The sequence below is a fragment of the Hippocampus comes genome, unplaced genomic scaffold, assembly GCF_001891065.2.
Source record: "Hippocampus comes isolate QL1 unplaced genomic scaffold, H_comes_QL1_v1.1 scaffold409, whole genome shotgun sequence".
NCBI classification, from domain to species: Eukaryota; Metazoa; Chordata; class Actinopteri; order Syngnathiformes; family Syngnathidae; genus Hippocampus; species Hippocampus comes.
Window position 1 is genome coordinate 46153 of NW_017804828.1, and position 24933 is coordinate 71085.

The 24933-nt window shown below is 41.7% G+C and overlaps 1 protein-coding gene across 4 annotated transcripts in view; it reads left to right on the forward strand.

Annotated features, from left to right (window-relative positions):
* Nucleotides 1-1876: 1876 nt before the first annotated feature.
* The window catches only part of LOC109513347 (inactive dipeptidyl peptidase 10), a 43278-nt gene continuing 20221 nt past the window's right edge, over nucleotides 1877-24933 (forward strand). For 3 of the 4 annotated variants that reach the window (XR_002167732.1, XR_002167736.1, XM_019865748.1), the window contains exons 1-9: nucleotides 1877-2135; nucleotides 9751-9865; nucleotides 10496-10591; nucleotides 11519-11613; nucleotides 13001-13072; nucleotides 20848-20900; nucleotides 21385-21466; nucleotides 22508-22628; nucleotides 22729-22883. Coding sequence is in view for 1 of the 4 variants with exons in the window: in XM_019865748.1 (XP_019721307.1) it covers nucleotides 2097-2135; nucleotides 9751-9865; nucleotides 10496-10591; nucleotides 11519-11613; nucleotides 13001-13072; nucleotides 20848-20900; nucleotides 21385-21466; nucleotides 22508-22628; nucleotides 22729-22883 (828 nt within the window). In the remaining 3 variants the exon portion in view is untranslated. Of the gene's footprint in view, nucleotides 2136-9750; nucleotides 9866-10495; nucleotides 10592-10628; nucleotides 10803-11518; nucleotides 11614-13000; nucleotides 13073-20847; nucleotides 20901-21384; nucleotides 21467-22507; nucleotides 22629-22728; nucleotides 22884-24933 lie in introns of those variants that run through there. The other variant, XR_002167738.1, reaches the window with a different exon arrangement.

Here is a 24933-nt window from a genome sequence, read left to right on the forward strand (position 1 = left end):
ATTCCTGTGTCGCACATCCTGTGGCTGCCACCTGTTCCTGTTCAGGCAGTGCACAGCCTGCGGCCAAAGAGCTTTCTTGTTCCGGTGGTGCATGGCCCAACCCAGTTCTGGCGCCGCACATCCTGCAAACACCACTGTGTGACTTTGGGACTTCTGGGATCTGTCCCTTTGGGGAGGGGTACTGTCATGATTCTGTTTAGATTAGGTTTTGTTTTGTAGTTTACTGTCATGGTTTTGTTCAGTTTGTGACCAACAGGTGGCAATGAAGGGCTTCTCCTCCAGCGTCACACCTGTTGGTCATTAGTTATTTTAACTTAAAAGGACTGCCAAGCCGACCACTTGAGGTCCTATCTTTGTATGACTGTCATAAGCTTTTGTATTTTTTAGGACTTTGTTATTGATTTAGCTTGTCCAATGTGCCCCTGTAAATGTTTTTGTTTATACATTTTGTTCAGTACACCCTGCCTCCCTGCTTTTTTGGTCCCCCGTCATCATGATCATGCACCTCATGACAGCAATGAGCTAATTTGTGCAGCAGCAGTGTAAGGCCAGCTCATTTACTGCCTTTTATTTGGATGTTTTATATGCGCGGCTTCAAGGTGTTATGAATATTTACTGTAGTTCTGACTTTCCGAGTGCATTAGTGTACATTAGTGATCGACTGTGGCTGTCACGTGGCACAAGAAGGCACTCTCACTTACTGTCATACTTAGTCCTTTTATTTGTTGTGTATTCATCATGACCTTAGTGTTTTTCATGCCAATATTTACCGTAATGTCCATTTTCGACTGCTTGGGTTAGTGAGGGGATAGCCTACGGCGCATTCCCGCAACATAGCCTACAAATTTGGGTTACCGGAACTGTGTCATAAAACGAGGACCCCTTAAACACTGATGGTATACTGTTGTCAAAATGAGCAAATATTAGATCAGTACTCCACAGTTAGACTAAATATGGATGTCATTATTGGCTATGAGACTGCCACTCAACTGTCTGGTTTAAAAATACAACTGACCACTCTATGATTAATCTTTGCGCCGATCAAGTCTTTCATTGGATTGTGGAAATTCAAGAGTCTGACAGTTCGGAAACGCGGATCCCACAAACGCAGACACAGATAAACTACGAAACATATTTATAGAACAATTAAGGACTGACAATGTATAAATAGAAATCATTGGCGACAAAGAGCCAGGAAAACCAAATATGAACATAAAGCGCATGCAAACGGCACGGTAAATTTGACAACTACACCAAATGGCAAAAGCCCAAACACATTCATTCATTCATTCATTCATTTTCTGATCCGCTTTATCCTCACAAGGGTCACGGGGGTGCTCGAGCCTATTCCAGCTGTCTTTGGGCAGTAGGCGGAGAACACCCTGAACCTGTTGCCAGCCAATCGCAGGGCACACAACGATGACGAACAACCATCCGCACTCACACTCACACCTCAATTTGGAGTGTTCAATCAGCCTGCCATGCATGTTTTTGGAATGTGGGAGGAAACCAGAGTACCCAGAGAAAACCCACGCAGGCACGGGGAGAACATGCAAACTCCACACAGGGAGGCCGGAGCTGGAATTGAACCCGGTACCTCTGCACTGTGAGGTTGACGCGCTAACCACTGGCCCACTGGGCCGCCCAAACACAAGAAATCAGACCAGAATAATTGGAAAACAATACTTTTAAAAACAAGCAACTATCAGAAAAGGGGTGACTGTGAACATGAAGTCTAGAAAATATCTCTTGATCATAACAGCAAGTAAAGTCAATAATCCGACCATAGCGTGGAAATTTGATCGTCCTTAAAAACTAAGCAAGGCTCGATTGGGAACGAGAAACAGGTGCACCGCTGAAGAGGCACGCCCTCCACTCCAACTGGTGCGGAAAACAAAACACGGACAGAACAAAACCATGACAGTCAACCGCATGAGGGAGGTGGGGAGAGTAAGGAGGGGCGAAGGAGGTAGCACCACCAACCCGATGAGGACAAACTTGCAAGAAGCGGAGACAGTGCAGATGCTCGGCGGTTTTTGCGAACACGCGCACAAACACAGAGAGGCTGCAGATCTTTGTTGGATTACGACAACACGATGATTGCCACAACTCAACAAAACATGACTACCGAGCTGGTACGTGTCTTTATTTGTGTGCTTGCGAGTGTGAAATCTTCCGACCTCGGTTGTGCGCTCGATAGTTCCTCGTGAATGACCACAAGAGGATGAGTATCGAATCAGACTTTGTTGCAATTAACGTGATCCTTTTCCACACACTGCATGTGGTGCAGACGATGTGCTCATGTCGTTTTTATTTGCATCGATAACAGCCGTTTTTGCTTTGGTGGAGTAAATGAATCCCCTCATTGGTACCTTGAATGGTGTCTGTGTGCCCCATTTATTAATTTGTCTCTCTTACTGCAAAAATTTTAAATATCCGTTCCTCTGCGGCTGAAAACCGTTATTTGCTCAACTGCTGAAAGTAGCCATTTATTTAGGGCCAACATTTTTTTTAATGTGCAAATAGTTATTAAATCATTACTATACAACCAAAACGAATAATGGCATTCATGTATTAAAACAGCAGATATTACAATGTGAATATGATACAGGGTGTTCCAAAAACATCATTGTGTAGTTGTCAATAACTACGTTTATTGAACTCACGTTTGATATTACAGTATACTCATGTTTTACTTACTGAATTGTTTTACTATTTCACAGGGTGAACAGTGACGTTCATTAGCAATAAAAAGTAAATGCATTTGTGTGTTAGTCAGAACATGCTTGGAGACAGTGAAACGCATTTTGAACATTTGTGAAGATTTGTAAAATTAGTTACAACATCTAGGCTGGAAAACATTGGTTGCATATGATTAGAATGTGGTGAACTGTTTCCCCCAACTTAAAAATACATGGAAAAAATATGCAGCTACAGTAATAGTTTTGGAGCAAACAACTTGCTCGCTTTGTTGTGCTAACTAACATTGTTGCTGAAAATGTCAATAATTCATATTTTAAAGTTGTCCCAATTTAGATGACATTTTAGCCCCCCAAAATACAAGTTGTGTTTTTTACAGTGCAGTTTTATCACTGATTTCGACCAATAGAATTTCCAGCACCATCTCTCGCGCTGCCCCTTACTAGAAAGCAGCCACCAGGCAGCAACAACTAGATTACCAAACAGTGACACATTGTATTGCAGTGCTTTGTAATTGATCGAGGTTAATGTCAGCAGTCTCTCGGGGCCTCCTGCGGCTCAGGATCCCAGGAAATTGCCTGGGTTGCCTGCCCTGTTGCAGCATCTCTGGAAGTTACTAAAATGTTTGGACAAGACTTCCACAATGATGGCATTTAAAAACTCGAACCAAAATCATATTTTTCATTCTGAAATAAAACAAAAAGTTATCCATGAATACTAATTTTAAAAAAGAAAAAAGAAGGTAAGATAGTAAATCAAGTTCTTGGGGCGGGGGGGGGTCAATTGATGGTTATTTACTTGCAGTTCTGTGTGTGTGTGTGTGTGTGTGTGTGTGTGTGTGTGTGAGAGAGACACGTTTAAAAATCATTTTTGACTGATTTAATTCACTTTGAAATTCTTCATTTTTCTTCAAAACCGTTACACACAGTTAGCTCAGAGCTGAAATTTAAAGTGACTCCATAAAAGCTCCTCATGATGCTGGTCTCCTTCTTGTAGTTCTTTTGATAACATTCACGAAGGGTCATTAACGCTGCAGTGCAATGCACCAAAGGTCACTCATGTTTGTGCTAAACTCTGAGACCGGAGTAATTATATTGATGGCTGATTTCAACCCAATTCATAACCAGAGTGGCTCCCTGCAGACATTGCACATTACAGTGGATGCCATCTGCTGCACACATTTTTTTTTCCAACCGCAGCTTTGATTTGCTAGATGATCACTGCCCCATTTGGTACTAATGTATGCAGATTGGAACAGTATCAATTTTTTTTAATCCACCACATAGATTTTTTTTTTTTGTGTGTGTAAATTGGTTACTACCTACCTACCTACATACCTACCTAACTAGCTCAAACAAAAAAAAATACACTTTGTAATTATAACATCATAATAACGTTTTTTATTTATGACATCACAGTGGCTGTATTTAAGGACTAGCCAAAGTTTGGTTAATTTCCTGTAAGTTGATTAACAAAGGATAAAAATGTAATGAATTGCCAAGCTCAATTTTCTAATGCTGCAAGTGCATAAATGCTAAAGCTCGCGAAGTGGACGAATTACCACATTCTGTATGATCAAGCGGACTCTTTCCCTTCTGCTGGTGAGATCAGTGCAGAGTGGTCCCAGTGGAGAAAAGGGTTTGAAACAATGAGATGTAATGCCATGCAGAGCCCGGCGAGGTCTGTTGCGAAGTCACACGAGAACTTTCTGTGCTTTTACTTTGATGTGATGACATCTCAGGCAAACTTGAGTGCAGCACCCGAGGAATAGTTCTGCTGCTTTATTGTCTCTCACCGGGCTCACTGACAGCACATCGTTGGCAGAAGTTGCAACATTTCACACCACAGCCAGCCACTGTCAATATGAATGCGTGTTTTTTTTCAACAAAGGTCACATCACTGCGTTATAAAATGTCACTTATCTCCTCATCGAACAAGGTGAGGTTGCAATAATTACCTTTATAAAGGAGACATGCTTTTCATCACCTCCATTTCAAACATTTCTTAGATATCTTGATAACACATCTGTCAAAGTACTCTAAGGATGGAGAATTCTGATAAACTTTACACACCCTATTTGGTGTCCTGTTGAAATTAGCCTGTGTGAGAGGCCTGCCCTGTCTCAAGATTATTTTCATCAAATATGCCCAGATGCCATGTTTCGGACTCTTTGGCTGTGACAGAGGTCTGCGTTCTACTTTATGTTGCTTTTGTTTTATTGGTTGCCGCTGATGTAGTCGGGAAAGTTTTCCCCAGTAATATTGTTAATAAAGTATGCAGCAAAAGAACATCAGCTTGTGAGAACCACTGTTGCGTAAATTAAAAAAAAAAAAAAACTCTAGGACCCGCAAAAAATACAATCAGCCAAGTTAGTGACACTCCGTTTCTCGACACGGTGACTGTTACAACACAGAGCGATGGCAAGATGGTGCTCTGACGGTCTTGTTGATGTAATAAAAGACTTGCAGAGATGTGAATCAATATGACGCCGCTGCTGTATCTCATTAAGTGAGGGGCTTGGGTTATCCCAACCGGTACAAACTTACAGCCTGTTTGAATGACGACCTCTGCTCTAAGCAAGATATTGACAAGGTGATACATACGTGGGCTACTTGCTAATCTACAGCTTTCCCTTGTGTGCAATTACAGTGCATCATTAAAGTCAGGGCCATGTAGGAAATACCGTGGGCTGCATATCTGCCACGGAAGCCCTGATGTAGGCATCCTTCTTAAATAACTTATCTAACATCTTTGACTGATGTGGAGAAGGATTTTTTTTTTTTTTGGTGCATATGCAAATCCAAAAACAGTATCCCCCAACTGCCTGCACTACTCCTCTTCATGTGATTTATCGGCAGAGTCACGATGCCTCAAAGACACAGAAGATGGAGTTAAAGAAGGTCTCTTGAGTCTAATTTATGAAATCTTCACAGTGCCTGGAACGTGCATGGTCTGCTTTGTAGCGCTTAAGTGCGGATGGGAGTCTGTGCACGATCAATACAATCTGAATTGTTGGATGAACTGTTTAAGGGAACCGATCAGCTGGAATTGTGTTCGTAAAGTGAACTTTTGAAACAGCAACATCTTGTGTATGGCATTGCTACTTTTACATGCGATACAGTGCTTGTGATGCAATTGTGAAATTTCATTCTGTACTCAATCCATTAGCGGTCTGTTAGTGACTTTTTTGTTGTTACTGCCAGCTCTCTATGTGCTTCCTCTTTACCCGTCTCCATGGAAACATAGGGTATGCTAATTCATTGTGCCCAGCCAATTCTGCTTAGCAAAAACCCTTAGCAAGAGGTTCTTCCATCCATCCCTCCATTTTCTACAGCCGTTGTTCTCAGAGTCGCGGGTGAGCTGGAACCTATCCCAGCTAAACTTGACGGGGTACACCCTGGAATGGTCGCCAGTCAAGAGCAAGGCGCTTAAGATTCATTTCATTCACAATTATGAGTAATTTAGAGCCTTAAGTGGACCTAACTGGCATTTTTGTTGACTGTAGGAGGAACTTTACATATGAGGGCCTAAGCCAAGAGTTGAACTTTATGATTTAATTCAGGATTGTACAACTCTTAGAACACACACTTGTGACACAAGCGTGAAGACTCAACGATTGTTTCCCTCAAATTTTGCCGAGCAAGAAGGGATATGTCCAGGAAGTCGAATAAAAAAAAAAAACTCTGTTGCTCTGCATAAAAAACAAAAAAAAATGGCTTGACCTTTTAAATGTTAAATAAAATGAAAACACCTAATAAGAAATGTAAACAAGTTCCTTCTATTCGTAGTAGAAGGTCTGCGTGTTGAAGCTCTCATCAGAACGAGTTTGGTGCATCAGCATTTTGATTAAGATCCTCCCTTCGCTCAATTGTCACGTACAGCTTGAGCCAGCACTTTTCATGACGCATTTATCTCACGTATGCCAAGGTGCCCACAAAATCTCTCTTCACTCCGGGGACTCATTTTCTGCTCATCCAAATCCACGTGTTTCCCCAGATGAGAGACTATTTTGTACCCTTAAGGATGTTTTAATTGTGACGTAATCTTAATTTCACGTATGTGCCTATGTGTGATGGGGGAGGGGGGTGCATGTGGGAACATGCTTCAGCCTTGATATTGAGTAATTAGAGGTTGAGTGTGAAAGTACAACTCAGTCATGCGGAAACATTTCACAGGTGGGATTTACTTCTACTTTCTTTCTGGAGGTTCGGGGTTCTCCTCATAATCTCCGAGTACCCTGTGTGCCTCCCACATTCCAAAATCATGTCTCCTAAGTTCATTGTTCTTTTCTCTTATGTGAAGTCAAATGGCCCAAATGAGGGCAAATGTGAGCGATGGATGGATGGATGGATCTTTTTCTACTTTTAAGCGCCCTAAAATCTGCTGTCATGCATCAGTGGAGTTGTGTGAGGAAGGTCATCTTGTGTAAAAACTCATACAAAAGCATAACAAGCGAGTGACTTGGAGAAAAGAAGTTTCACCCCCTTCTTAGAAATTGTTGGTAAACACCCTGTTTTGTTTTTAATCAGAGCTATACTGATAATGTGCTAATCCATTTCTTGGTAGCTTTAACTCCGGTTTTAATCCTTGTTGGATCAAAATCTTGACCCTGGGTGTTGGTTGGGTCAAATCCTCAAGGCAATGCGCTGAGTACAGTATTAATAACCCATCTTTGGCATGGTCCCTTTTGGAAGTCACACTGTGTTAACTATTTCAACCAATTTGTGTTAGTTTTACCCCAGAGTTTTTTAGAGTGTGCTGGGATAAGTTTAGTGTGGAAGAATAAGCCCCTCATACAACCTGTGTAATGAATGAATGAATGGCGATTGGAGGAGCATCAGCAGCCCATCACAGAAGTAATTACGGCTGTAGATGATTACTCCCTCCCATCCGTATGAAGTGCTTCCTGAACACTCAATTAACATTTCTACCAAACCCAAATGGGCCCATCTTGATTGTTAAGTGCTATGATCAGCATTGTGATATAAACTTGAAATTGGGGCCGAGAATTTTGGGATGGATGGGCTTTTACCTAAATGAATTATCTTGATCGAGCATGGTGAAAATCAACAACAGATTAATTCTTCTTTTTAATCACCTTTTAAGGGAAGAGTCTCTCTCGTATTGCTCTGATCTTGATTCAGTCCCTCTGTTGTATTGAGTAATAATGCTGACCCATGGAGTTGTTCCATTGCGGATGTTCAGATCTTTAGCCAGCAAACTAGTTGAGACATCCAAGTAGTAGAGAATTCTTTCTCATTTGCTTGATTAATTTTACAACTGAGTCCCTACCAAACAAACAATGGCTTAAAAAAAAAAAAAAAAAAAAAGATTGTCCTTGCGCTCTCTCTCAGCAGCCTTTTCATCCTATGGTAGCTATTTTTCATATTTGTTTTTGGCTGTGGTATATTTACTGGCAGGACTGAAAGAGGTATCGTACAGACTACTGTATAATCATAGAGTCACTACAGAATTGCAAATGCCACTATGCAGTAAAATATATGGATCAATATCTAAAGATGTAAGCCCTTTGCAGGTGATTGTCAGTGCTTTTCAGTAACTGCACTTTTGGCAGATGGATTCAATCCTAGCACCAGTCATGCACACGGTGCTGAATAAGCATTATGATTATCATATGATGACTGTACAGTGTGCTTCTTGATGTAATTGTATGTTAATGAAGTGTTATATTCCTTGGAAGCACATTCGTTGGCACTATTTATGCTCATGTGGTCATTATTCGTGATTCAAAAATAGAGCTGGTGCGCCCCAAAGAGCGAGGAGGGGCCGCAGTCTGTTTTACTCTTTGTTTCCGGCCTGGCTGTCCACATTGCTGGCACTGAGCGGCGAGGGTGGGTGAGGCGTGATGAATGCTGAGTTTAACGGCCACCGGATGATTGAACTCCAGCCAGCAGTGTCAGCCATTCATTGTGATAAAATGCAACAGCGCCTGCCTACGGCGCACCGTTGTCTTTAATTGTGACTAATGATGACTAGCAAGCAGCTTAAATGTGATGACTGCAACCTTGTAGAGATGTGAGATGTGCTCTCCTTTTAGCTTTATTGGCTTTTGCTGAGAAACGAGACGTCTCACTTGGCCATTTAAATGGGAAGTCAAGTAAAAAAGTCTCTTTACAATGTTTTGTGCACACCCGCTAGTCTAAACATAGCATCCTGATTAATATCGCGTTTGTGGAATATGAATTAGGTGAAAATCCATCTCAATGGAGGTGGGGGGGAGCATTTTGTCAAATGATGTCGACTGGGAATGACATTTTCACTCAATGGCGCAAGTGCCAACATCAAAGCGATAGAGTAACGAAAGGTAAATTTGCACCACAATTTGATGATAATGGGGCTGAAGTGCAGAATGACTCGCTCACAGACACATTTTAAGAAAAAAGCCGATTACAAAATATTTACTTGGTTGTTGAATTTGGCATATGTTTGGTGGGCAGGCATTCCAAAATCGCAGCTATATGTGCTATATGCCCCCTTCAAAACAAATCCTGTTCGATGATTCCCTGAGGGTGGGGAAATCCTTGATATTCTCTATCATCTCAGAAACCAATTACAGTACATGTCATTTTATTCATTGATCTTAAAACTTCCCTATCGAGAAACTTCAGTCAATTGCCTTTACCCAAAGCATCTCTCGGGATTGATGTGCTGCCATGTTTAACCATGTGTTCCAGTCCTCAAGGCAACAGCATCACTCAGCATTCCCGAGCAATATCCGGGGGGAACGGGGTTTAATAAATCCAGCTTCATCAAAATTCCAAGCACACCACACACGTCACACTTTGTTTTAAGCTGCACCACTTTGCCCATCAGTCAGTTAAGCTAAATGAAGTGCACTGTGATTGAAAGTGATCGCTCCGACAAAAAAAAGCAGCTGCAGCAGCATTTGAAAGTCTGATCTCATAACAGGGGAATTCATCTTTGATATGGACATGGAATTGATTTGAAAGAAGACATTGTTACTCCAATGTGAAAGTGAAGCCGTATAAACGGGCACATTCATTTGCTTGTCATCCTTTTTCGGGACAGGAGCTGGGGAGCTCAGATGGGCCACCGCGGAATTGGAAGGGCATCGGAATCGCCATGATGGTGATCCTGGCTGTCATGTCATTAGTCATTCTCTCCGTCATCGTCCTCACCCCTGGTAAGAAAGATGCAAAGGAAATAATGGAAATTCTGTTTCTAGCATCAAACTGTCACCAATTAAAACTGAAGGTTTGGAGTAGTTTTTTCACATTTAAAACGGGGGTGTCAAACTTATTTTTGTCATGGGCCACATTGTAGTTTCGGTTTCCCTTGGAGGGCCATTACGTCTGTGAATTTTGTGAAACCATATAAATGTTGAACTACCCCCGCATATTCCAAACTCGGCGAGCTTCGAATAGATGGGTAACTAGTTTTGACAGTCGAAGTCAAGAATCATCGGTCAAGAATAATGGATTGTTTAAGCATTGTAATTATGACATTATGTATGAGAGTTTTAAGTTTTGGTTCAGACTTTAGCATGCATCATCGAAGTTGACATGCTTGAATTGCTTTTGCGGGCCAAAAAAATGATGTGGCGGGCCAGATCTGGCCCCCCGGGCCTTGACTTGGACACCCATGGTTTAAAACAAGTGTATGTTAAAACATACACAATTCTTGGTGATTCCCCTCACTGATCTAGTTTTCTGACAGTCTTCATTATCACACAAGTATAAAAAAAATGTTAACCATTAACTATAAAATAAACAATGCACTTGGACTAATTCTTCTTTCCGGCTTCCATCTTCAGATGAATCATACTTGTTACGCCGCTCCCTTTTCACTCTGGAAGACCTGGAGAGGGAAGAGTTCAAAGGTCACGACCCCTGCGTGGCCTGGTTAACGGGTAAGGATCTGTCTTTCTATTCGGCAGTGCGTTTCCTTTCAATCCGGCGCACAGTGCGGATTGTTGGATCAGCCACATCACTAGCAAGAAATCAAATGTGAAGTCACAAGTGAAGTCGACAAAAGGAGGCCACACAGGCAAGAAAGAACAACGCAGGACATACTTGTCTCCTTCCTATTGAATTGGATCCAGGTCCACTCTTAGGCACCCTGTAAGTGTTCATGGGTCACTAAAGTACTATATTGATTAGTTATTTTGGGACCTTTGATGTCTTGAGCTAAAGTGAGTTGACTCGTCTCCTATTGATTTTGAATGGTATTAACACAAAATTGTAGAGGTAGCTGGATCATAGCTCACTCTTTTTTTTTCTTCCTGCCTAGAGAGAGAGAGAGAGAGAGAGAGAGAGAGAGAGAGAATTTTCAATAACCTGAAGATGGCTTGCACATAGATGTAGGCTTCGTATTTTTCTTCAAACTGTCTTTGAGGGGGACTTATTATGCTCCTTTTTTTTTTTTTTTTTTTTTTTTTTTAAACTGTGTCTTGATAACATACCTGTGACATGCTTTTGTCCAAATATCTCAAGCATCAAGAATGAGATCGGACTTTATTACCCCTGAGCAGGTGTGACATCATTTTTAGTTGAGAGCAAGAGCCAAAATGGCCGCCCCCTGGGATGGATAAAAAAACGGATGGATTGTGCCGCTTAATTCATATTCGACAAAAGTAATATTAATAAGAATACTGTGTTTAAACTAGTGGGGCCTCATAACACACACTGTATTATTATTGTAAAGAACATTTTTGACTTGACTTCCATTTTGTATTTCATAGTTGCTACAGCTACAGCATAGACTCACCTATTTGTATACAACTCACAAGTAACTCAAAAGTCAATTTTCCCTAATATGACCCCTGTTATATTGGCAGAAAACGAAGTTGTCCTGCGCACCAGAGAGGGACACGTCCTGTCATTCAGCCTCAACAACAACCTGATGACCACCCTGCTGGACAACACTTCACTGGTGAGAGCGCACATTTGTCTTGACTGCCAGATGAAGGAAAACTGGATGTAATGTGTGTAAAGGCTAATTGTGATTTGACCAGCGTCATGGCACTGAACTTTTGATTAATGTCATACACTTAACTTCAATTACAAATGACATGAAAACTACCGGTAATCTATTTTATGACAAAATGTGCTTTATGAAGACAAATAAGAACTGTGGGATACAGTGGGCCAATAGCTCATCGAGATGCGTTTGCTCGACAATGACAAACACCATTTAGTTCGGTTTGTGGGTCTTAAAAGTTCCATTTATGTCAGACAAACCCTGTCATATGATTGTCACTAACGCTGCATATGCCTAATCACTGATGTTACACCCTTGCAGTCAGAGCATAATATGCTTTGGCGGCGTGACAGAATATAGCTCCTTTTTCTACTCTGTTATTTCAAAGAGAATTTTTTTTTCCCCCCAGCATGGGCATCATCACTCCTAGCCGCCTGTGTGCGACACAAGCATCCTCACAGTATGTGGGTCACTGCAGGCTGCCGTTGTCAGGCTCAAGATGAAGTGTGTTGGGATATGGTGTGCACCAAGAGGTGTAATTGGGTCTCCCCAAATAAATGAAAACAAAGTATTGAGCACAAGGGCCACCATTAGATGTGTTGTTTTGAGACGGTTTAATGATGATTCAGTGCAACCAGTAAACACAAAATAGGCTTAAAGTATCTCAAGCTACACGATAACCACACCAGTGTAATGTCCTACTGTTTGCTGTTTTCCTGTGTCAAAATGACCGCTGTGAAAGATGTTTTCAAGACAACAAAGCTAATGGTGGACTTTGACAGAGCACTGTAGCAGAGACACTAAAAGTCATGTCAAGGTTTGGAGGAAAGAGCCAGCAAAAAATTAGAGAAGAGAAATTGATGATGAAACAAAACAAAAACATATATGTTTGTTTTAGATATATAAAATTGACCGCCCACAATTTTTTGTAATCATTAATGTGCACATGAGTTATTGTAAAGAGGAATTCTTATGATATTTGCAACAGTCAAAACAAAACAAAACATATACCGGTAAAGCAATATTGCAAATTTTCCTCAATGTCTGCTATAATAATAATAATAATATATAATGTATTCTGGTAGCCTAAAAACAAATATTGGCAATTTAAAAGTTACACAATCCACTTGAACCGCAGCTCCCTCCAAACATAGATAACCACTGCATGAATAAAAGAAAACAGTAAACACTTGAAAAGAAAACAAAAGGACTCAGCCGAGGGGAGCTGCACCGCTGCAATAAATGGGACCAAAATCATTCATCTCAACGATAGAATCCTACTTTTCTCATAAATCATTTGTGTGCTGTTTATTTCTGTGTGTGTATGTATGTTTTTCAGGACCTGACCACCACCAAATTCCAAGTTTCTGCAGACAGGAGCTTTGTGCTCCTGGCTTACAACATTAAGCCGGTGAGTTAAAGCAGCAAGGAGCGAATGAGCCCTTTCATCCCCACGTCTGTCGAAGCTTGCAAAATTTGGGCCGTACAGTAGGAGGAGTGCGTTTAAAGGAGTAGAAGGAAATTGGTCCCTCTGAAGTTTGTAAAATTCTATTTTGGTGGACACCACTGAATAATTGTGAACATGCAGGCGATAGCAAACCTTGACACGATCCTACCACATAATATTTGATGGCGATCTGACCTCCTGGAAAGTTAGGACAATTTAATGTTGATAGTCACAAGCCAGTCTTAACAGTCATGTTCTATCCACCTGAATTGATAAAAATCCAATCCAGAGGGTCCTCGGTTTACGACGAGGTTATGAAATTCGTGCAATGAACGAGTTTATGCAGTAGTATAAAAGCAGGGTACCCACAGCAGGACAGTCGGGCAACAATTTTGAGTTTTTTTGCTCCCTCGTCAAGCTCTTTAATAGATGAGCGATTATCCTGCGGTGTGGGGTGTTCGAAGAGTGACTTTGACAAAAACAAATAGGCGAGAAACTGTTTTTGTTGTGTGTTTGTATATGTCATTCAATGCAATGAAAATGACAAGCAGAAGAGTTTGAATTTTAAGGTAGTTACTAGGTAAGCTAACAGTTAGCCTAGCTTCTATTTCTTCTTCAATTTTGTGTTTTATGGCCGTTTGGATGCCGTGTGGCACCATGCTGCCTCCCACAGGTCGCTCTTGGTACAATGACAGATTTCTCATTTGGGAGAAGGAACTCGCTTGTTCGAAGAGATATTGTCGGACAATATTAGAAGAGTAAACACACACCTCACATTTTTTTTCCCTCATCATGTTAAATATGTTTCACTGTTTAAAATCAACATGCCTACCCCGGCTTAGAATACGTCGCCATGCGAAGCAAGAAGGCATATTCAGTTATTGCCGTACTTGATGTTATTCATTTTAATTGCTTTGTATTTCATGTCCTCAAACTGTTTTTCATCCAAATAGAGTGTTTACTATAACTATAACTCTACCTCTGCTCTGGGGTAGGATAACAATAATCTATTTGTGTTCCAAATTATGCACAAATTCAGGTCAAGTCACCACTGTAGAAGTGCAACGCAACACCGTTGTAAACCAAGGACCCCCTGTAGATCCTTGTACTGTACTGGAAACACATGGATCACACATCCGCTCCTCAAGGGCCCCTATACTGCATGTTTTAGATGTCTCCCTCTTCCAACACACCATATTGAAATAATCAGGATCGTTATCCAGCTTTTGCAGAGATTCTTGATGAGCTGATCATTTCAATCAGCTTCTGTTGGAGGGAAACATCAAAAAACATGTACAATAGGGGGCCTCGAGGACCGGAGTCGGTGAGCCCCAGTACAATCGATGTATATGTTATGCATTTCTTGTCACCACTAGTTGGCACTGTGACTAATTCAGAAAATTTGCCGATGAATATCTTCGGGGCAGGAACTTAATTGAACACAGGACATTTGGCCATGCTCTTGTGAAATTAAATTAGAGTTGCTTGTTTTTGTCGAGTTGCCATAATTCTCAACCATGCTGTGCCAACGCAATATAACGAAGGCAGAGATTTTCAGCAAATTAGCATTGGCCATCTGTCTGGTATGTATTTGAACTACTCATGCACTGTATCGTTTTGTGTAAATGGTGATTCAAGTGCCGGTGACTAAATTTTTCTTACTTTCCAGAGTGTGCAAGTTTCGTTTGTGTCTAAATGACAGGCATTTTTCACCAGCACACATAAAACGCAGGCAATTTGTGACTGTGAATCATTTGGGAAACTTATTCTGATCAGAGGCCATTTTAGTACCCAAGGTCCTGTAAACAAACTAATGTTTATTATTTCACTGTATATTATATGAGCATTTCAGAGTACAGTAATTGTTCTGGGGCTTTTTATCACAGTTGCTCTAAGCTTTTATTTACTTTAAGACTAGCATGGTGAGCCACATCAAACAGGTTCTCCATTCCTGCAATAGATGCTGACATCTTAAAAGATGATTGAGATGGTGTGAACACAAAAGAAGTGCTCCAGCCATACTGCAGCGCTCTTCGGCTCGATAAAACCGACACCAAGTGACTGGGAGAGCACGCGGGGAGCTCAGTATTTAAGCCAACACATGGCAGGCTAGTGAGAAGGGATGAAAGATTTTTTTTGGGGGGGGGGGGGGGCTGTTGGGAATGGGTGAGCAGGAGGGGGTATAAAGGAGATGAAGGCAATGGAACTGGCCGTCTGTTTCAGTGGGGAGGTCCAAATGAAAAGCTGCTTTGAATGGCATGGGTCTGTAGTCTCAGATGAACATGGGGGTGGGGGGTTGACAGCACCGATCTTTAAGTATCTTTGCGAACTGCCTGATGTGTTCCTCAATCGACAGACAAGCTGTAATTTACAAGCAAATAAAAATAAGTTTGGAGGGAACCAATGCCAGCACGAACTTCTTTGTGCGTTTTTACCGAAACCAGGACTTGAGTGCTATTACCTCTGTGTAGGTTTCCCACTGATTCTGCGACTGTTTCATATTCTCTTTGTTTGTCGATGTAATGAGCCTACAGTGCTCATCATTCCACCCTTTGCAAATTAATTATTCAGACAACGGTATGTTCATAAATGGCACCATGGTGGATTATTGGTTCATCAATCTGCCTCCTAGATCTGAGGTTTCAAATTTTGGCAGTTCAGCTCTTCTCCCTGTGCTTGTGTGGGCGTTCTCCCACATGTTAGGTTCACTGAGACTCCAAATTGTCCATAGGTTTGTGATTAGTGTGGGTGATTGTGAATGTGAAGGTTGTTTTGTGATTTACTGGGGAATACTTAGCGACGTCAATATTAAAGACTAAAATTTCCATCCATCCATCCATTTTCCGAGCCGCTTTATCCTCACAAGGGTCGCGAGGGGTGCTGGAGCCTATCCCAGCTGTCTTCGGGCAGTAGGCGGGGGACACCCTGAACCGGTTGCCAGCCAATCGCAGGGCACACACAGACGAACAACCATTCACACTCACACCTAGGGACAATTTAGAGTGTTCAATCAGCCTGTCATGCATGTTTTTGGAATGTGGGAGGAAACCGGAGTACCCGGAGAAAACCCACACAGGCACGGGGAGAACATGCAAACTCCACACAGGGAGGCCGGAGCTGGAATTGAACCTCTGCACTGTGAGGTCGACGCGCTAACCACTGGCCCACCGGGCCACCGACTAAAATTTCCATACCTTTGAATCAAAATAGATTTGGGTGTTTTTACACCTTTGCTTTGTCTGACCTCTGCCATCTCTCGCCCAAAGTGCTCACCTGCGACCCTAATGAGGACAAACGCGATTGAAAATGAATTTGGATGCAGACCTCCTTTGATATCGTTCGGCTCAGGCCACGCTCATTTACATATGGCTTCATTGTAAGATGATCAAAGACGGGATCGGGGGGGGGGGGGCGACTGACCTGCCAAAGTTGAATCATACATTCATGACTTAGAGCATGAGCCCACCCTCTGTCTTTTCACAAACCACAACTCCCCCACAATCCGATTCCTTTCGCCACTGCTTCATCTCCCTCACTCACTTTTTTTTTCTTTCTATCTCGGGGCAATTTATGCTGACTGGTGCAGTTTGCAGCAGCCCTACCGTGAGCAAGAGGAGAGAGTAAGTAGCGGTGGAGGAATTGGGGAGGTTGTGGCAGTGCTGATTGGCTTGGAGGAAATGGGATTCCGTGACTAGATACACCGGCCGGTTAAAATCCATCACAGAGATTATCGTTTGAGAGTGGCAGAGGTTCTCACTGAGTTGCACTGCAGCAGAGAGAAACAATTGAAGAAGCCGTGTGGAAAGTCCCTTTTTCTATTAGGCTGTCAGAGATGCCTGCTGGGGAACAATAAATAGGTTTTGGAAGCCAGTCAAAGAGTTCAGCCACGTGGGAATTGGGGAGGAATCATTGGAGAAAAATACCCTCAAAAGAGGTTGGAGGGAGGACAGAGAATTTGAAAATGAGATGAAAATCAAATACAAAGTAAAAAAGAGGGTCGGGGGGGGCGGTTCTGGGAGTCTTACGCACAGCTGAGCACAAAGACCTTTGGGATGAATAGATTCTAAAGGAGCCGTGCTACTCTGCTGCAGATGCCCGTACGTGGACGGGGGGGTGGGATGAATAGCAAAAAGGATACAATCTCTGCTGTGTTTCAACATCACACATTGAAGTTAAGTAAGTCAAATCAATTGGTGTGAACGTCATTGTTTGTCCATATGTGCCCTGCAATTGACTGACGACTAATCCAGGGTGTACCCAGCCTCTCGACCAAAGTCTGCTGGGGTACTCCAGCTCACCCATGCCCGTCAACAGGATAAGCGGTACAAAATGCATAGATACCCGAAATGTATTGACAGTTCATCACAGAGGAACGTCCGCCCTTATACAAGCACTTTCAGCCAGGCAAGGCTGCTACCTTGTTCTTGGGTTAAGGTAAACGCCTGACCTCCCTCCCGACTTATTTCTTTTTCAATCTAGTTCCACTGAACCATGGAGTGTTTACTCCCTTGCATTTACTCAGCCTTACCGGGCTGCATTTCAATGGATTTAACAGTCATCATGAAGAGGTCTCAGACCACTGAATTATCAAAGGGTTGAACAGCACCTGGAAAGGTGCCATTTTATTTGTTGATTTTTTTTTTTAAAGCATGCAAAGCTTATAACAATACACATAGCAGCCACAGTCATTTTTATCACATGACTATATAGTGGAACTCACTCTCATCAGGCCACTGAGTGATTTTCGGCTTCCCCTGCAGGGTGCGCTCGCTTATTTAGGCAGCTAATGAAGCCTTAAGCATCTGTTGAACCTCGTGTGGTTGGCTGACCACTGGTTAAGAAAGTGCTTGATTAAATATGCAGCAGAGCCCACATTTGAAATGCAAATCTCGTCAATGATTATGTTAATCTAATCGTGGCAACCAAAATCGTGATCAGGATTACAATTTGAATAATCCTGCGGCGCTAGTTTTCAGTATGGTGGTCCATTCATAAGTACTAAAATCCATTCATACATCAATTCTCCTAATGGCTTATCACCAGGGTCACGGCTAAGTACGAATAAATAATAATAAACAGCAATTCCAAGAGGGCCTTTGTACCTCATGTGCTAGGGCCCTAATAAAACACTCAGTTTCATGTAGTGTTCATTCGGAAATATCATGATATGGAGAAATAGCTACTTCAAGAAAGATTTTTACTTTCGTTTATTTTAGGATCGAAGCAAAAGTATAAAGCACGCAGCCTGGCCAGTATGAGAGACCGTTTGAATCACAGGCGACAATTTATACAGCTTTACATTCCCGTTGTTTGGGTGACAGAATAGCTACACATTCTCTATTAAGGCCATATCATCCATATTGAGTTTATGTGAGTTCAAACAATCCTTCTTATAGATACAGTATGTGCTGGCAGAACAAGATCCCTGAGTATGTGGCCCTTAGGTCTCCAAACTGGAGCAGTTACGTGCCGATGCACAGTAAGCTTGTGAACCTTAAGTTCAATGTATTCTAATATTTAAATATAATAAAAGGAAAATAAATGCAATGACTTAGAATAATTCATAAAATGCAGCACAAGTCCTCACCCATTTCAAGACCACATCCATGAATTTTGACTGTTTCTTCAAATATTTGGACGCGATGGTGCAGTACACGTTTCTCAGTGCACTTTCTTGTAGCATTTTTGTTTTGTTTGAATTTGATATCCAGCCGGACTACCTCATGCTTGTTTACGTTAGCTCAATTCTTTTCCAAGTTCCCCTCACCAGCTTCAGAATTGACCTTCCTTTATCCCTGCCGCCTTCACCCTGCGTCAGTCCACACCCGTCGACAAAGGGACAAAACCAATATCCTTTCTTAAAGAGTGCTTTGTAAAGGATGAGACGTTTAATTTCTTTCGGGACTTGTTTTCCAGAAAGCTTTCTAATGCCAGTGGGCAATTTGTCTCCTTTCAGCCTTGTGGAAAAAAAAGACTGTCAGAATCTATGCGTAACCTCAAATTCATCAGGTGATGCTGTGATCAATTGCAGCCTACACATTCACATAGACAGTCAAAAACAGACAGACACACACACACACGCACACACACGCGCACACACAAATAAAACGACATTGCCAGCCACCACAGATTTCACTGTGAAGATTGTTGCCTGCAGTGTGGACAAAGAACTTTTTTTTCTGTTCTTTTTTTTTTTTCTTTTTTTTATCACCACTTTATTTCTCATTTGTACCTCAGAGTACTCCTGTGATACAATGTTTTTGTATTCAGACCTGATTTACATCATGATGTAATGAGGATGAAACTTCGCCTAATGAATCTAAATCAAGTCTTGTATTCGTTCTTCTTTTCAAACCTAACAACCTCAGAACAATAGAACAGTAACAATGAGACCAAAGTATGTCGTGATAATTTGTTTTTACTGCTTTGTTTTTTTGGAATTTCTCTTTACTAACCGTGTAAAGACAATACAGAGATTTGTTTCCAAAGACATCGTATCTCTTTGAAGATAGTAGCTGAAAACGTGCAAAGACAGAGAACTATGTCCCACTGGATAGTGTGAAGAGAGATATGAAACTGTTTTTCGACAATGGAATAGAGTCAAATTTCTTGTCATTTTACATGCCATGAGTACAGAGCAACAAAATTCACTTACTAACTACAACCTGTCCAAGAGACATTAAAAAGCAATGACAGTGGGAGACAGAACTGGAAGCCTGACAGCACTCCAATTTTTTTTTGGGGGGGATGAAAACGAAAAAAAAATTCCCAAGTAATCCCTCCACATTTGTATAAGGAAAGGGCACAGTATAGGTTTGGAAAACAAGACACATGGATAAAAATGGAATGTTTCCTGTTTTTTTGGGGCTTGATTAAAACACACACACACACACACACTTTGTCTCTAGCATGAGTGGCTTTCCCCCAAACTTGAATGCCCTCGTTCGTATCAGTGTTTAGCAGTACATCTGCGACATGCAGTTAGCTAGCTAGCTACCTTTGACTATCAAGGCAATGTACGGTACAATACAGTGTTTTAATGAAATCCTTATGAATCTTACTGTGATATTACAATTGAAAAATAATGTAATTTTGCGTATCTGCTGTGAAATATCAGTTGATTGAAACCAATGTACCGGTAGACTAACTTTCCACTCTCAAATGCCCTGATGTTAACATCTGTCTACTCTAGAGCAATAACAAATAATATTGCTGCATGCAATTGGAGGCACTATAGTTGACTGGTTAGCATGTCTGCCTCACAGTACAGAGGTGTTGGGTTAGATTCCAGTTCCGGCCTTAATTTGCATGTTCTCTTCATGCCTGCGTGGGTTTTCTCCGGGTACTCCGGTTTCCTCCCACATTCCAAAAATATGCATGGCAGGTTAATGGAAGCCTCTAAATTGTCCCTGGGGTGTGATTGTGAGCGCGAATGGTTGTTCGTCTATGTGTGTCTTGCGATTGGCTGGAAACCAGTTCAGTATGTACCCTCCTACTGCCCGAAGACAGCTAGGATAGACTTCAGCACCCCCACGATCCTCATGAGGATAAGCGGATTATGGATGGATACCGCTGTGCTGTATTTCTATTATCAGTTTCTAATCAGAAGAAAATCAAACGTGTCTGCTGAATGACATTATTTTCCATTTGCGGGTTTGTGTTTTTTTTGGGGGGGGGGGGGGATATGGGCAGCCTCCCCACAAACAGTACGTATGCATGATATGCTCTACCTCTTTCAGGTGTTCTCTCAGTCCTTCACAGCCACCTATGCTATCTACAGTGTGGCCACTGGGTAGGTGGAATCCTGAATGCTAATGCATGGGCTGCATGCCGGCGGACGTGCAGACTGAGCAACTCCTCTCATCCGATCAGAGCCTCGTGCTTGCGTCAGACATACATTCATTCATTAGTGTTCTCTCCTCAGATTCCACTGCCTGAGCATCATTTTCACCATAATGTGAGTAAAAAGGGGCAGGTGGTCCTCCAGGGGAACTGTTCTGGAAAGGACTCAAGGAGGAGCTGTGAAGCAGATCATCGCCCGGTGATACTGGGGAGGCTTGTCCTGAAGGCAGTGAAGCCAAAAAAAAAGGATCGGAGATGTTGCAACCCTGCATGAACCAACGCCATTCTCTCTCTTTTTGTTTCCCCCTCTCTGCATCTTGCTTAGGCATAACAGCATCTTCCAGGGCAGGGTGCAGACGAACCATGGAGGTCTTTTCTAAAGGATACTGGTCCCTCGTGAATGCATCATGTGCGATGTTTCATGTGTGTTGCAGGGATCTGCTGGAACTTAGGCCACCGGTGAAGGAGAAGGATGGGTTGCAGTACGCTTCCTGGGGGCCTTCAGGGAACCAACTGGTGAGGCAGGCACTGATTCTGTCATTTGCATCACCTCAGGCTGAGTTTACACTACAAGGCTGATGATTAGTTTTCCTTCCGTGTCTCAGAATTTAGCGATATGTTATTGCTGTGTGAGCAGTAGAAAAGAGAAAAACCTAATCAGGCCTCAGTTGTCCGATATCAATGGAATTTCTGGCAATGTGACTGCAGTGTCAATCAATTCTTAACACGATAGCATTTTTCAAGCACCAGAAATAAATCATGGGAATAGAAATCTGTTCTCAGGTCAAATTGTCCCCACTATCGTAATTGTACGATTATATCATTCACCTCCACAAAATCACCCATAAAAGCAGTTGATTTGCTGCTATCCTTTATTATACGAGTGAAAAATATGAGTGAATAATGTGTAAATGCTTTTAAATCCAGGTTTAAAAATGATGCTCTTTTCCCTTGTCTACGATGAAGGTCATTCAAAGCATTTTTTTAAATTATCTTGTTGCATTGTAAGTTCTGAGTCATGTTAGTAAGCTGCTTTTTATTCCTTTGCTTTTGAATGTCCTCAACACTTTGATTTACAACTGCTTTTAAATGTTGTACTTTGAATTCAGTGACGTACATTGAGTTACCTTGTGTATGAAATATCCTAAAGTAAAGCCGCCGTGAACTCAAGTTTATACATGCAAGCATCTTTACTTATATGGCGCGTTCACAACAGCTGCAGCCGTAACAAACATTTAATATAAAACAATAATACAACAGAATACATCACATAAAAACACTGACAACTATACAATCGTAACAACTATTCCTACTTCCTACAGCCGCCTTGTTGTATGTTTAAAATAGCTACTTTGCTGTAATGGAGCGAGTCACACTCATCATGTTCACCGTGGCAAGTAAAGATGTATTGACTGGAACTAACCGCATGTGTGCTGCCAAGTGCTTCATTCCCTCTTGGATGTTGTTCCGCTCCCTCCTTTGTTCCCGCAGCCAGCTACAAAACCTGTAACTGTACCGTCTTAGAGAAAGGATTTTGTTTGTGTGTATCATTGCCAGGCTTTTGTATTTGATGGAGACATCTACTACAAGCCCAGTGTGACCAGCCAAGCCGTGCGTCTCACATCCACTGGCGACCGGCACAGTGTGGTGAACGGGCTCTCCGACTGGACCTACGAGGGTGGGATTTACACATTCCGGCGAGCACATCATCAAGATGTCATTCTTATAAAAGCCTTTGATATGTATTTTTATTGTATACGTGTTTTGAAACCAAACAGAAGAGGTGCTACTGTCTTATGCTGCCCACTGGTGGTCCTTGGACGGCGCCCGGCTAGCATACCTGAGCATCAACAACTCTGCCACACCCCTTGTGGAACTACCTCAGTTTTTGGGTGGCCTGTACCCCTCCAATTTGATTTTTCCCTACCCCAAGGTGGGTTGTATATATTGAACTGTGTTGCTCATCGCAAGAAACCCAGACACACAAGCAGGTCTCCCTAGACTTGTTTTCTAACCCTCACTGAGCCAAGGAACATATAGAATACAACAGAAAGCCTTTATTGTGGTTGTATAGTGCAGATACAATGGGCCGCAATACAGTACCATGTTTGTGTCTACAATCGAATAAATGTAAAACTCATAAGTGACATTCATACTCTCATTCAGCATCACAGCCTAAAAAAAAAAAATCACCAAAAGCATGTATTCTGAAATGATCTTTTCTTCGTTTACTCACAAATCTGATTACTTTGTGTGAACCATCGGCTTATTTAGTTGAAAACTAATAGAAACAGGTGTGTGAATCCCACAACCCACAGTTATTTTTGGTGAAAGAACAGTAACTCAAACGTAACGCAGAACGAATAAATGTGACTTTGTAATATCATGTAAGTTGAGGGGTTCGTTGTTTTTCGTGGATAGCTCTTCTTTACGAATGACAAAAGGAGAGATGGAATCCTTTCATGCAGTTTATTGAAAGGGGAAAAAAGAAAGATGTCTGCACCGCAGCACGTTCGAGAACACAACTCTCGTAACTAAAATCACTTCCTGCTTCTCTTTAACAGCCAATCAGAACCTATCAACATAAAAACATGTCTAAGCAATTATTAAACAACAGAATATAATTTAGGTATGCTTAACATGAAATAATATGATGCTCAAACATAAAATGATAATTAATAATATAACATTAGCTTACAGTAGAGATGATGTCTTGGAGACATGTAAGCTTTCAATGTGTGTGTGTTGACACAATGTGCATAAATCAACCAGACATTGGTCGTAATCATCGGCAATTTGATAAACTGTCACATTTATCATCATTTAGGAGTCATTGTTTTTTTTATTGTCGACCCGTCTCTGATTCAGCAAAGCTATGGTGGAAATTTGAAATTTGGGCCACTTTATTTTAATATAATCAGACATGTTGGCACAACATGAGGGGACACTGAAAATTAACGACTGGATGGCATAACAGCGGAGTGAATCTCAAATTTTAGAGAAAGTGAAAGTCATACCTTCTCTACTCGTCAATGAAGCTCACAGACCAGTATAATAATTTTAATGGTATCAAAGACACATACTTAATGGCAAATAAAGATTTTTCCAGCCCCTGGCAGGGAGCTGGGCATAAATTCAACGCTGGGTTTAAACTTACATATGCGCAATGATTATCGTAAATGAGGCATCAGGCGTGTGTTGAAATGCGCACCCTGTTGGCTGCAGATAAAGGCAAAATGTTGGTGTCGGTGTGCGGTTAAATCCCGCCATCTAGAGGATAAATATTATAGCGCACGGTATCTTAACTTATGTTTTTATTTTCTGTGGTAAGATAGTGGCACTTCTCCTTCCGGAATTAATTGGTTCTGGAAGAAATTTATTAACGAGAAAATGTTGTAAGTGGAGACGCATTTTCAATGTAAATGCCCTAATCCGTTCCAAGCCCCGTCAAAATTCAGTCATAAATGTTTTCTGAAGAACAAAAATGCATCAAAATATTAAACAAGTACATGTTATAATTAGATTATTGCACAATAAATGAGAGCTGTGCATCATGTAAAAAACAAAGAATAGAGTACAGAGTAAAAATGATGGTCATTTAACTTTTAACTACATCCTCATCGTTTTTTGGCCTCTTTAGTTCATGCTCTCTGTCAGAAGTGGTTTTTGCTTGGCGTTTTGTAAAGAACTGATCCAAGGACGTTTGCTTTTGTCGGCTTTTAACAAACCGTCGAAAATGTCCATGGTAAACATCAGCATAGTGAGCGATCGCCCGACTGGTGAACACTTTTTTTCTGGGTGATTCTCATTGACGTATAACTTTCGGAATGCCTCCTGACCCAAAGGGCGAATGACAAGGATACTACATAGCCACATTTATAGCAACACACACAGACACACTCTTACCCAATGGGACTCCAGGAAGATGCTTGGTACAGTAATAGCCAATGGCAGAGCAGCTATAAGTATGTTGCGTCCAGGGA